Source organism: Phaenicophaeus curvirostris, chromosome 4 (assembly GCF_032191515.1).
Source record: "Phaenicophaeus curvirostris isolate KB17595 chromosome 4, BPBGC_Pcur_1.0, whole genome shotgun sequence".
Taxonomy (NCBI): domain Eukaryota; kingdom Metazoa; phylum Chordata; class Aves; order Cuculiformes; family Cuculidae; genus Phaenicophaeus; species Phaenicophaeus curvirostris.
This window is the reverse complement of record NC_091395.1, coordinates 37454058-37468730: the sequence shown is the minus strand read 5'-3', so window position 1 is coordinate 37468730 and position 14673 is coordinate 37454058. Positions and strand designations below refer to the sequence as shown.

At 38.0% G+C, this 14673-nt stretch overlaps 1 protein-coding gene across 1 annotated transcript in view; it reads left to right on the top strand.

The window, feature by feature from the left end:
- The window catches only part of TLL1 (tolloid like 1), a 137101-nt gene extending 123508 nt beyond the window's left edge, over nt 1-13593 (top strand). The window contains exons 19-21 of the mRNA XM_069855798.1: nt 2760-2973; nt 8999-9249; nt 11211-13593. Of these exons, the coding sequence (XP_069711899.1) occupies nt 2760-2973; nt 8999-9249; nt 11211-11345 (600 nt within the window). The 3' untranslated portion in view covers nt 11346-13593. The remainder of the gene's footprint in view (nt 1-2759; nt 2974-8998; nt 9250-11210) is intronic.
- The last annotated feature ends 1080 nt before the right edge of the window (nt 13594-14673 follow it).

Here is a 14673-nt window from a genome sequence, read left to right as displayed (position 1 = left end):
ACCAGGGAGAATATTCAGTTTCTATTGCATGCAAATGAAACAACAGTGACAAAGGATGAGGACAAGGCTGAGGTACTTAATGCCTTCTTTGCCTCAGTCTTTATTAGTAAGGAAAGTTGATCCCAGTGTGTACATCCCCAGGAGGATGAGGAGCTGAGGGGCATGGTTTAGTGGTTGATAGGAGTGGTTGGACTTGATGATTGCTCTCACTCTGACTGTCATTGAAAAGACTCTTCCTGAAAAGGCTGAAGTTAAGCATTTGGTGTAATTATGAAACCTACGAAAAACTGGATGATGCACATCAATATTTTTAAACAAAATCTTTAGATAAAGATGGCTTTGAAAGTATATGTAGCAGACAGAGAGATTTTCATAAGCTAATCATAATCAGCTGGATGTTTATAAGAGACAGACTTAAGTGTCCCATTCAGACAGCTATTTGTACATGCCACCAACATGTCTACTCAGTTGAGTGCTATAGATATAAAGGACTGGATGTTCAGAAGCTGTATGTAATGTTTCTGAATATCATTCCACTAATGAGGCAATCAAAATGGGGACTGTAGTCACAGTGAGGCAGGTAAGCAAAAATATTTGTCTTGGGAAGACAGAATGTGTTAATTATACTGCCAGCTTCATTAAAACATCTGTGGATTGTGTTGACCTCAACTATTGAGTCACATTCAACTTTAAGGAAAGTTTTTGTCAGTTCTCCTTTCAAGCCTGCTCTTACTGCACTGTCGGGAAGTGACCACTTTTGGACAAAAAAGATATAATCTCTGGCTCTTTTGAAGTACTAGGCATTTTTGAGCTTTTAGAGGACTTAAGATTTGCTTTTCCTTTAAAAACAAAATCGTTTGGTTCTCTTTGTAATTGCTAGAATCAATTGCTAGACTGATAACAGACTTTGGACTACTTCTCTTCTTCTTCTTTAAGGGACCCAATAAAACACACACTGTCCTGCAGGCTTAGAAGTCCCAGTGCTAAGTCAAATATTAAAAATAAGTGTGTCATACAGTTCGTGGCGAGGAGTGTTTCCTAGCAAGTGGTCTTTTTATACTGATCAGAAATGAACGAAACTTATATATTTTTCCTCTAAAAGAAAATGAAGTTCTGCAGGCTGCTCTTGGATTACCTCTATTGCTTAGGTTGATTACTAGCTGGCTTGACTTAATTCTATATTTAAATAAGTTACAGTTAGTCTCTCTGCTCTTTGTTTTTTTGTTTCTTTGGGTTTTGTTTAATCCATCAGATTTTATTTAAGTATAAATGACAACATGTACTTGGCATCATAAAAGCAGGATAGCTGACCACAATTTAAGAGCAGCAGGAGAGAGTGCTGTACAGCTGTTTTAACTGCCTCTGCACCTTAAGTCCCTTAACAAAACGCCCAGACTTCCCTGTGAAATGAACCTAAATCCACTGCATCACACAACTCTTCACTTTTCAAAACAGTATTGTTATTCTGAATATTCCAATTCTTTGGGCAAAAGACTTTGTGTTAGCTCTTTATATTTCTTTTAGGTCAGCTGTTCATATAAATTACAATCACATTTCATGATGGCTGGATTCTATAAGGGATTCAGTAGGTCAGTTTTGCCTTCATGTATCAGGTAGAACTCATAATTGTGATATTTGCTCAGTATTTGACAGTTCAGTTTTGTTCCTTTTAATTATTGCTGCTTAATCCTCTAGTATTTTATTTTTTTTTTTGTAAATAGTCAGCTATGTGACCATGGGAAAATTTATACTTAGTTCTTTTATGCTATTTTACTGAACATAACAGATTTTGAATTTTGCCTTAAACTGCAGGTTATTTCTGAAAATTCACAATGATATATTTTCATGTATATTGCCTTCTCAGGGTTTCCATGAGAGGATTTTTAAGAGACTGGAATTTGTCCATATGAGCTGCAATGAGCAGTAAGAGAGTCTGAGAATCACTAGGAGTTCAGAAACTAAGATAAATGTTTTGAAGTGTAGAAGAAGCATCACAGATCTGAAATGAAGTAAACCTTGTGAGTCTCAGTTTGCGTATGAACTATGGCAGCAATTTTAATTTTCTTGGGAGAACTGAGGACAGCAAGAGTCTGTTGAAGCTTCTTTAATAAGCAGTCAACATAATTTTGCCATTTTTCACAAATATTTCACTAGCAAAAATATGATCTTAACATGAGGGTGCAGCCTAAAGTATTGTTAGTGTTGTAATAATAAAAAAATAGATCTCTAGGTACTAGATTAGAAAACTAGATTGCAACTTTCATGCAAAACCATTCATGTGGAAAAGTCAATCTCAAAGGCTTTAGTTGCAGTGTGAGGTAAGTTGAAAAAAAGGATGGCATGGGGTATGTGCATTGTGTTTGCAGATGTTCCAGTCAGCTTTCAACAGTCTGAGGAATGAATATTTTCCAGCTTTTTGCTGTTTTGAATGTTCTTTGAATTTAGTAATAATCCTGCAAACAGTGCAAAATCAACAGAAAGGCTGTAGTATTTTAGCATTAATATTCTGTTATGGATATTCATTGGCCATAAAGATTCCAGTCTCTTTCTGTATGAAGGGTGATGCCTTCTTAAAATTCACTGTTTTAATTATCATTTCACTTCCTTAAAGCTACAGGCTTGTGGGGCAGTAAATGCTAAGTCTGTTATCTTAACTACATCTAGTTTGTACTCGGAAACTTACTAACAATACATATATACCTTATAAATACAGGAAATGCAGTACACATTGAGTCATTTTGAACCTTTTTTCCCCCTAGATCTTCAATGAATTTGAGATAGAGCAACATCAAGAATGTGCATATGACCACTTGGAAGTGTTTGATGGTGAAAGTGAAAAATCACCAATTCTGGGACGCTTATGTGGTAATAAGATACCAGATCCTCTTATTGCTACTTCAAACAGGATGTTTCTCCGCTTTATTTCTGATGCGTCAGTTCAAAGAAAAGGCTTCCAAGCAACGCACTCTACAGGTAAGAAAATCAGGATATACTTTATAATAACTTCCCCCATGTTGATTTGGTGGAAGATATTCAGGGATTTCTTTTATAGGAATGGAAGGAGTTAACAGATAAGACAGTGTTAAAACTAAACATAATGAAAGCTCAAGAACAGTAGGAAAAGTCTTGAGATTGCAGAAACTTTTCTTTGATATTTTAGATGTTCCCCTATGCCTCTCTCCTCTCTCCTCTCTCCTCTCTCCTCTCTCCTCTCTCCTCTCTCCTCTCTCCTTTCTCCTTTTCATAGGTAAGTGATTAAAAGATTTTGAAATAAAAGCTGATAAAAAGAAGATATTGGCATAGATAATCAGAGATATTTCTTAGGATTCATGCCACTAGTGTGTAACAGATTCAATGGCTTTTCATTGTATTTGCCATTGTATTCACTGGGCCATGTGATGCACTTCTGTTACTTTCCTGTTCTAACTTAAACAAAAGTTTGGGTTTTGTATAAACAGCTTTTACTTTCCTGTACAGCTAAAAAAGAAAGATAAGCCAAAAAAGAACAAGATAAACCCACGTTGAAGACTTTCTTACGACCTTAAGAATATGATGTTCTTCACATTTACTTTTTAAATTTTCTTTTTGGCAGAAATTATTGAAATGCGAAAACAGCCTTTTGCAATTTTATTAATAGATTTCTTGGGACGTTTTCACAGTGTCTTATTTCCCTGAAGTTGCTGGGCTTATAGTGGCCTCTAGTGCTGAAGCTCTAAACTTGCACTGCATGCTGTAACATGAGGGGTTTGGATTTTGTCCATCTCATTCATCTAGCATTTGGCTATAAGTATTACTGCAGATAATATTTATAAATATCTGTGCTACTGGGACATAACGGTTACTGACAGGCAGCGGTTATTCATAGAAGACAGTTATCAAGGTGATTAGTAACTCTTAATACCATTTGCTATTAATCAAATATTGATCAAGTTGATGTGTCATGCTCAGGTAACAAACCCTAATATATCAATGTTAGCATTTTCTCTTTTTTCCTTCTACTTTGTTAAGAATAATTCCAAACCTTTATTAACTTAATTAACCTCTCAGAGGAAGGCAGTAGGTGCAACAGTATACTAACTGTTCAGTCTACATGATCTGGGCCTGGAAAGTGAAAAGTTTAGCTATCTGTCATTCAATTTGTTTTTCTTGTGGGAAATCCTCTTTTAGAAGTATGCCATTGTTTACCTTCCCTTCCACAATAATCCCCTCCATTTGACAGATTATTCGGTAGAAATGGTAATAATTATTAATTTTTAACTTGCCTCAGGCTAAGTTGTTAAAGGTCAGAACTCTTGTTAGAAACAGGTGTTGTAAACTACTGTCTCATTTATTCTTCTCACTTTCAGTTTTCAGAATTGGAACAGTCGTTACGCTGAAAGTAGTTCAGTTTTAATTTCCCAGACTTCTAAAGGTTGCTAGTTATGTTGACTTGGTTGAATTTCCCTCATAAATTTTACCTGTGTGCTTTGAAGACACACATGAATTAATAGATATCTAAAAAGTATATAGAACATGGATTGTATTTCCTTATTTTAATTTTTCTAGCAAATTATAGTTGACAGTGTGGAATGGAGGTAGGCAGGGTTGCACTCAGTTCTGCATAGCTGTGCAGACAGACAAGGAGAGCTGAAGAAACTACTCCCTTCACTTTGGACTTCTGGGAAAAACTCAGTAGATGGACCTGTGTAATATAATAGCAGTGAAAGAGTAACTTGATCCTATGCCCAAAGGTCTCTGTGCTGCTGTATTCCTGGCATCTTCATGATTTTATGGCCTTTTATTCTAGTAGATCCTGATGATGTTGGTGATTTCCCTTCTGTGACACTTTTTGGCTTTAAATACTATTCAAATTCCAAATTTCCATTGAATATTTCTGAAACCAGGATAAAACTGTAGCAGCAGAGGAAGTAAAGTTTCAAAAAATAGATTGGATAGGAGGAATTCCCTTGGTGGAGCAAAACTTAAAAAATGCTATTTTTAAAGTGCGGCACAGTTTCAGAAAGAGATTCTGTTCTATTCTTCTTCTCTGAATGGGTTACGCCTTTCCTGAAGGAATTTACAGAAGTGCTGCTGACAGAACCTTCAGCATCGTTCCTTGGGGAGTGATCTGGTTGCTCTAACATAGGCATCTAGTTCCCTTCTGGATGGCCTCATTTATGGTGCCTGGCCTTGAGCCACTGCTGCAGGAGGTGGCAGGTCTGCTGTAGGTCCTGTGACCTGGGAGGATGTCTTTGACAAATTGGGACATTTCAGATGTCTCCCAGTTTAGGCTCCTGTGTCACTTTCAAAATGACTGTAATAATTCAGTATGACAGTTCTGATTCAAATTTCTAATCTTCTAATCACTGATTCATGTAGTTTGGATTTGTTATCTCATCTGTCCAGCCTGTTAAACAGTCAAGAGACTATTGCTTGATTTGCTGTTATAAGAAACCTAAAAGCCCTAGAAAGGTCAGGAAACAAGAAAGGGAGTTTGTTCTTTAGCTGATTTAGAAAAATATCTTTCACCTAAAGCTGCCAGATCAACAGGACTTTACAAGTCAGACGTTATACTTCGCAGTCAGATGTGTACACTATTTACAGCAGAGCACACACACCTCCACAATGATGGTGAGCACAGCTAGGTTAATTCTGTTGTCAAGGTCATGCAAGTGCTGCTGTGTGGTACTGCTCTACTCTGTCATTACAGCCTGTCTCACACACGTTAATGCAGTGCTACATTGTGCTGGCTGGATGTAGACTTTTGAAACTACAATTCAGTCCTTAAACAATGGAATGTCTGACTTGTAATTTCTAAACTCAATAGCTTATCCTAAAATATAAGGCTATAATCCATGGGAGAAGGGCAAAGGGTAGGGAATTGCTGTTTTCTGTGGTTGCTAGTATGGCTACAATTTTCCCTTAAGCTTCTGTCCATGATAGCAAGTGGAGGGAAACAATACAGACACTTCATTAAACACTTTCTCCACAGCAGGTGTTTCATGTCTGAAGCAAGGAGATGTTTTTACTGTTGGCAACCATCCAGTCAAAAAAAGAAGGAAGTAAATGAAATCAAGAATAGAAAAAAAAGGGGGGACACACACACTATAAATTAGAATACCAATAAGAAATAAGTGTTTGAGCTGTCTTATTTGACAAACTTTATCATATGCTCTTATCTGGTCTTTAAGCACCAAAAAAATTTTGAAATTTCAGTTTGAACAACGTATCATGCATAATCATGCATAATTACTCTACTTATATGTTTTATGTTTATTGCTTTGATTCCTTCATTTTCTTATTAAAAATAATTTTTAAAGAAAACCAAACAAAACACACTTTTTAAAACAAAAAGAACAAGGACTTGCTCATTTCTATCATTAATTCCCAGCTTAAATGTGACTTCTCATAGTGTTACTTTGCAATTGGTCATGTTTAGTTTGGTTGGAGTCCATGACACTGAAGTCAAATTCAAATAGTCTCTTTACCAAAGCTTAGAAACATTTCAATCTTGCAGCTTGTTTCAGGTTATTGTAAAATTATCAATTTAAGTAACTATATTTTATCAACATGCAGATAAATTTATCTGTTCATTTATTTATAAAAATTGAATCTAAACTTGTGAATCCCATGTTTTGGTTTGAGCTCATTTACACTTAGAGTTCTTATGGGTGGTATAAGGCATGGATTGCCCTTGATGAGAAACCAGTCTGAAGTCTGAAATCTTTGTAGCTTAAAGAAAAAAGCCTCCACCCATCTCTTGGAACCATAATAAACAATGTATTTTTTGCTTTTAAGTAGAATTTTCCATCTGTTGTTGGTTGCACTGTAATAGAAGTTTTAAATGGCAAATGCACGGCACCTGAATGTTTAAGTTCCTGTAAAAGCTGAATTGACTGGCTCTATAGGATGGAATAGTAGTTTAAATTATAGTTGCTGAAAATATTTAGAAAGGATAAACTACTAGCTACTATGTTTATTACTGTTTTTTTTCTGTTCATTACATTTACAGTAGATTCTGCTCCCCTTGTGCAAACTGGCTCAAGAACAGCTTGGTGGACTATACAGTAAAGTTCACTCATATCTAAATTATGAATTTTTTGAGCAGTTACAAACAAGTTCTAAAGCAACACATACGTTTTAGTTCTGTATACAAATAGAGATTTATACTGAAAATATTAATTTGGCAGAGAGAGAGTTCTCCAGCTCAGGAATTGCTTCAAGACTTCAGTAAAGCCTTTGCCACAGTTTCTCACAGCATTCTGCTTGAGAAACTGTCAGCCTCTGGCCTGGACAGGCGCACACTCTCCTGGGTGGAAAACTGGTTGGATGGCCGGGCCCAGAGAGTGGTGGTAAATGGTGTGAAATCCAGCTGGAGGCCAGTGACAAGTGGGGTTCCCCAGGGCTCAGTGCTGGGTCCAGCCCTGTTCAATGTCTTCATCAATGACCTGGATGAAGGCATCGAGTGCACCCTTAGCAAGTTTGCAGATGACACTAAGCTGGGTGGAAGTGTGGATCTGCTGGAGGGTAGGGAGGCTCTGCAAAGGGATCTGAACAGGCTGGACCGCTGGGCAGAGTCCAATGGCATGAGGTTTAACAAGGCCAAATGCCAGGTCCTGCACTTGGGGCACAACAACCCTGTGCAGTGCTACAGACTAGGAGAAGTCTGTCTAGAAAGCTGCCTGGAGGAGAAAGGCCTGGGGATGTTGGTTGACAGCCAACTGAACATGAGCCAGCAGTGTGCCCAGGTGGCCAAGAAGGCCAATGGCATCTTGGCTTGTATCAGAAACGGCGTGACCAGCAGGTCCAGGGAGGTTATTCTCCCCCTGTACTCGGCACTGGTGAGACCGCTCCTCGAATACTGTGTTCAGTTCTGGGCCCCTCACCACAAGAAGGATGTTGAGGCTCTGGAACGGGTCCAGAGAAGAGCAACAAAGCTGGTGAGGGGCCTGGAGAACAAATCTTACGAGGAGCAGCTGAGAGAGCTGGGGTTGTTTAGCCTGGAGAAGAGGAGGCTGAGGGGAGACCTCATTGCTCTCTGCAACTACCTGAAAGGAGGTTGTGGAGAGGAGGGTGCTGGCCTCTTCTCCCAAGTGACAGGGGACAGGATGAGAGGGAATGGCCTCAAGCTCCGCCAGGGGAGATTTAGGCTGGACATTAGGAAAAAATTCTTCACAGAAAGGGTAACTGGGCACTGGAACAGGCTGCCCAGGGAGGTGGTTGATTCACCTTCCCTGGAGGTGTTTAAGGCACGGGTGGATGAGGTGCTAAGGAGCATGGTTTAGTGTTTGATAGGAATGGTTGGACTCGATGATCTGGTGGGTCTCTTCCAACCTGGTTGTTCTATGATTCTATGATTCTTAGAGCAAACTTTTTCTGGTATTAGCAACTTCCTCCCAGCCATGATATTTGCAGAGACAGACCCATTCACATCGATGAACTACTCAGCAAACAAGCTCATGAGCTTGGCTTTATGTTTACTCTTGAGCTGGCTCCCCAGGCACTGCAGGATGGTTAAAGCTGACACTCCTATGAAATACAAGACTTTTGCACTAGCTTCTGTTGATTGCTTACTACATGTGTGCTATAGCTGATCCTACCTTGCCACTTGTAAATGGTGTCCTTAACCCATGTGGAAAGCATGTTACCACTCAAATGTGGACACTCCACTTACAGGGCTTGCGTTGCTGGCTGCAGGCACTTCTCAGGTTCCTAACTGAATACTGTCCTACGTCTTGAATGAAATTCCTTATAACTTTGGTGTTCCTGTGTTTTTGTCTTTCTCTTGAAAATTATTCTCAAATATCTGTAGATATAAAATGTAATTTGTACAGGGAAAACTCAGAATGATGAAATTGTATTCATACTGGGTAGGGCTTTACTTTAAACCACGCTTGTTTGACCTGCTTGTGGCATAAAAATGCACTCAGCCCGAATAAGGCTGGGCATCTATGAAAAGAAAATGCTATTTTGCACTGAATAGGCTTCTTCATCCTTTTTTTTTTTTTCTTTTGTTTAGAGTGTGGTGGTCGGCTGAAAGCTGAAACCAAGCCCAAAGATCTGTACTCACATGCCCAGTTTGGCGATAATAACTATCCAGTTCAGGCAGACTGTGACTGGCTCCTAGTGGCAGAGCATGGCTGTCAAGTTGAGTTAATGTTCCAGACTTTTGAGGTTGAAGAAGAGGCAGACTGTGGTTATGATTACGTGGAGCTCTTTGATGGTCATGATAAGACTGCTGTGAGACTTGGTCGATTTTGTGGATCCGGGGTAAGTAACCAGGTACTAAACTTTTTATTTCCACAACAAAAAGACAGGGAAGAGGAAGGAAAGATTCAAGAAAGTACAAAGTTCAGTTACTACACCTTGTAACGAAGAATCTAGATTATTTACTTGAGTTTTTTTTTAAAGTGAGTACAACCATTCCCTTGAAATATTTTCAGCAATTAATATTCTTATCTGTTTTTTGACTCAAATCTTGTAATGTTATGTTAAACTTTAGGTTGATGACAGTGGAGTGTTTATCAGCACTTAAAAAAAAATTAGCAGCATTTTCCCCTATGTGGAGAGAAAATGATGGCGTTGAAAACTATATGTTGTTGAAAATGATAATAATTATAATTCTTTCAATGTGAGTGAAGTCCAAGTTTTGCTATGGGGTATGTGTGTGGGAAACTTGGGGAACATTTATACTATGCTCATCTACTAGTTAAATCTGAGTTTAGGAAAAAAAGTGTTCCTAAATGATGTGATTAATATGGGCCTTAAGAAAACCCCGTCATCTCAAATGCATCTCTGAAAAGTTTCAACTGTGAAACATGGCGGAAATTGGCTGGGGGACACCCTGGAAAGGATGTAGCCTATTTCTCCTTTTAGACTTGCATTGTTCTGTTGTCCGCCTGCCTTGTGAAAGCTGGTGCAATGATCCCACAAGTCCTTATCGATTCTTTAGATGTGTGCAGATACAAGCACACTTTGACACATATGCTCTTTGCCTAGATAAAAGGTTTGAAAAACCCTGTGTAAGATGCTATGAGCTCTTAATTATCCACATGCCACTTCTTTCATTCAACTGCTCTTTGAGATCAAACAACTCAGTTATTCAGACAAGTAACCTGTAAGCTGGTTACACTGGCTTAAACCCTTTTAGGGCATTTTTGAACACTTAAAGAGGCAGGAAAAGTTCTACCATGAACTGAAGGTGATGTATTCTAAGGGAAATGCTACAACTGAGCCCAGCATCTACTTACGTACACAAAACAATACTTCTTTTTCCAAGTTGCCTTATTTTACAAGTAGGAAAGGAGCAAATTGGAGAATAGCCCAGCCTTGGACTGAATATTTTTTTTTGAGGGGACGGTGAGGGGGTGGTTGGATTTTGCTGTTGTCTTGCTTTGATTCTGGTAAGATATGGATGAATGGCTTCTGAGACAAAAGAGGAAAAAATGGAATTAAAGAGCAAAGCTATTGAAAGTAAAATAGCCCAGTCTGAAGTGGGAAAAAGGCACTATTAGTGTATATTACCACTTTCTCAACTTTAGAATAAGAGCTTGGTAATTCAGCTGGTACTTCTGATCAATGTGCTTCAGTAATAAAACAGGCCATTGTGAATGTTACGAAGAGTAAGATGGAAAATAGGTACTGGAGTCTGTTGTTCATCTAAATTTAGAATATTGTGTATGGTCCTGCCCAGTCACTTACATGACTCCAGCAGAACTATAGAAGACATCTGGGAAGGACAAAAGAACAAGGAGCTTTGTTTTCTTGGTACGGAAAAATTGTAAAAGTTAAATTAGATTCTTAAAGTATGATGGCACGTGTACTTCAGTTGTGCAAAAAGATGGTTTTCAGACCCAGAGCTCAAGATTGAATGAGTGCACGTTAATATGAAAGCAAAAAGTTATAATAGATAATTTCAAACCTTCTGCCAGCAGATATAAAATCAAATCTCATAATTTAATCTGATCTCCAGTTTTCAGGAGTTTAGGTTGTCCTTTCCTCAATCTGCCTCAAAGATTCCTAGCTTATAATTGAGAGCTGAATTGAGCTTATAATTGAGAGCTAGAAATACTGTGTTTGATGATGTCGCATGGCACTGTGTGAGATCCAGTAGAATTACACAACAAGGCACAACAGGAAAAGAGAAATATCCATAAGAGAAAAAAAAGTTAATTAAGTGGATAAATACACAGAATGGACAGATAATTTATTTCTTTATTCATTTATTTTAGCCACCAGAAGAAATTTATTCAGCAGGGGAAGCTCTTTTACTTCACTTTCACACTGATGATACAATCAACAAGAAAGGATTTCATATACGATACCGAAGTATAAAATATCCAGATAGTGTGCACACCAAAAAATAACACAAGAACCTCTATGCCAGAAAAGGAGAGTGAGAAAGAACGAACACGCAGTGGAAAGGAAGACGCCTTTTTAAAAAGAAACTGAAGTTATTAGCACAACTGTTTTGGTTGAAATGACACGTTATGAGACGAGAGACTGAAAGAAAATAATTTAAAATAAATCATCTTTCCCAGTGGAATAATCAAGACAATGCTGTGCAGGCTTCATACTTGACTGTCTCTGCAAAGCTTATGAAAGGACTTTGCATGCACAGAGAATATAAAAGCTTTTGTTTATGGTTTGACGTTTGTCATAGATGCGTGCAGATTCAGCTGGTTGCATTCAGGGTAAGTGGCCCTGCATATTGTTCTTCCTTATGACAACTGTATGGTGTCCAGGTGGAAAATAAGCTCTTTCAGGTCACACACTCAAAATACTGTCCTTATACCTGGTTGATTTGACTTTGTGTCCTGCATATGGTGTGCACAAGGACTTGAAAGAAGACATGAAATGGGAAGATCTTCCTGCGTTGTTCTGTATTTTTTATAAATTCATCTCTCATATCAGGTTATCAGTGTTTTGAAACTGGAAAAACCTACTTCTGAAACATAACTGGTCTTTAGAGTATTTTGTTTTACTAATGACTGAGAAGTGTGAACTGTTACATCGGTCATCACTAGTTGACCAGTCACTAGTTGACTGAATTTGAACAGTGTAAGCATCTGAAAATATTTGGTTTACTGGTTAAGTAAGCTATCTCTGATGATGTGCTCTTATTTTGCACTGAATATAGAAAGATACTGAGATGAAATCCTGGCCCAAATTAAAGTCTGTTCTGTGAGAAACAGAAATAGTCAAGGATCATCTGAAGCTCTTCCTACTGAATTTGTTTTAAGCAGTACATTTGGAACTGCTACTAAGCTTTATTTCTTAGGACCTCTTTGTAAATGAGCTGATTGTCTGGTTTAGCTAATCAGAAATGAAGCTTCAGTGGTATCCAAGAACGAAGTTTCTCAAAGAGGTTTTTTCCTGGGAGTAAGAATATATGTGGTGGTGAAAAAAGTGAAACGGAACTACAGAGCTGGGATTTAATTGTTATCAAGAGTGAATTCCTATGGTGCTATTCCATGAACATTAAAAACAAAAACAAACCAAGAAATTTTAGACTTTTGAGCCAACAGCTTGCAGATTATGAATGTCTCAATACGCCTGGCTGCATCTGGAGAAGGAAGGCTTTATTGCTCCAAGGGAGAGCAGGTTGCAATGGCAGCGCTAGTCCTGTGGAACAACTACTACTATTGCCTTAGAACCCCTACACATGGTCACACAGATCTTCCTGTAGATACTCGTCTGATTTGATAAATAATTCCACAACTTGGACATCTTAGCATACGCTAACAAAAGGATCTTCAAACTAAAACTCCATCTGCAGAGTGAGATCATCTGCTGTAAATACAATGACCTACTTTTGACGTAGAGATATGTTACGTTTAGAACTGAGATATTCTATGTGCTTTAGGCCATACATGGCTTTAGTCATAATGTATATGCGTTATGTAAGTATTGTATGAATGAGTGCTCCAGGGGAGTGAGAGGTATTGTATGGGTGAAAATTGAATTGTTTCTTTATGTGCCAAGTTCTATCAGGACCCTGTTTGACTGTAGCAACTTTTCTTTAAAGGCTTCATAGACATAACAAGGACATCTAGTTTGCAGGAACCAAGTTTAAACAAAGTATTATGTTTCACTTACAAGAAGTATTATTTTGATATCCTTTGATGTAAGTTGCTACTCAGATTAGCTTAGTTTCTGTTACCTTACTATGAACGTACATTGGCACTAATAAACCTTTTTTTTTATAAAAATAAACCCCAAATGTCTGTATAGGTGTCTTTGGTTGTCTTAATAGCACAGTTGCTGCTCATATATTACTATTTTTGTTGCTGGTCAGCTTATCTATGTGAAGTTCAAAAACCTAATTATTTCTGTATTTTTATCATGTTGCTCCACTGTCCTTTTATTTGATTTGTTTTCAGGGTGTTGGCACAAGAAGTTGACTGCAAACATTTTCTCCAAGGTCTTTTACTATGAAGGTCAGGCGGGAATATTACCATATTTTAAAAAAATAATTATTCTTAACCTTGATACAAAATTTATCATCCAGGTGGAATACCAGAGCTAGAATTTCTGAGAAGAAAAGTAAGCAGCAGCAGTGTTCCCCTGGCATGGGTAGTCAAAAGGAGAAGGGGAAGTCTGAAGCTGGGAGCAAGAGCAAGTTTCCATGTTATCTTTCTTCCACCTTTCTGTTCCAGTGTCCCCTGTTCCAGTCTTCCTCCCTTCCATTTGCTATACAAAGTATTTCAAGTCTTCCTTTTCTCTAAATTTGGCTTTCTAATTCCTTTCAGAGTTACTTTAACAAACAGAGGGTTGAGCCACCATTTGTTTTTTTAAAGGATTTGGGGGGGTTGATTTTTTTTTTTTAATTATTTTTTTAATTCCGCTGTCGTATGTGTAATAGTGTAACTGGCATCGTTGGGGAAGAAGGTTAGACTGGGGAAGCAGAGGGCAAGAACACCTTATAGTGTATTTCCAAGACCCTGTAGAAGGTGATTCTTTGTGATCATATCAAAGTATTGCTTTTGAGCATGGTCTGGGATTACTTCACATATCATATGTAGAAGTCAGATGAGTGTTGCCGTAACTTTGAACAAAGCATTTCTCTAATTGCTTATTCCTCAGCAGATCCCATGCACTTAAGAGGGGTGAAAGTGAGGAAGGTGGTCTTAATGGTAGTCTTGATGATGAATGAGCCATATGAATCATAACTTCACATTGGCCATGATCGTAGTCAATCATCATGATGTTATCAGATGCTATTAAAAATGTACCTATTTCCAAGTCCTAGGAGGTTTTTGCTGATATAATAAAGGTCACACATTCAGTGAACTCCTTATTTAATGGAAGTATGCATCATAAATAGCCCAATCATAAGAAAGCAATGAAAACAAAAATCATTTATGCTGATGAAATTGTCAAAACCAATGTGGGTTATCCCAAAAAAGCCTTTGAAATGGAGAAATTTGTTCACAACATTGAGATCTTGCCTGTTGTGTAATCAAAAAAAACCAAATATTCAAAATCCAATGCGCTAGAAATTCACCTTTGAGACGTAGTTACAATGCATTTACTGGCAACACTCCCAACAGGGTGAAGATGGTACTTATTCTGCTTCTTATCTGGCACAAACTTTCTTGACTGTGGGTGAGCTGCTGAGTTGAAGTGAATTTTCCTGTAACATGATGTAAAGTTTACTTCACAGCTGCATAAGGAGCTTCTGACATGTGCCAA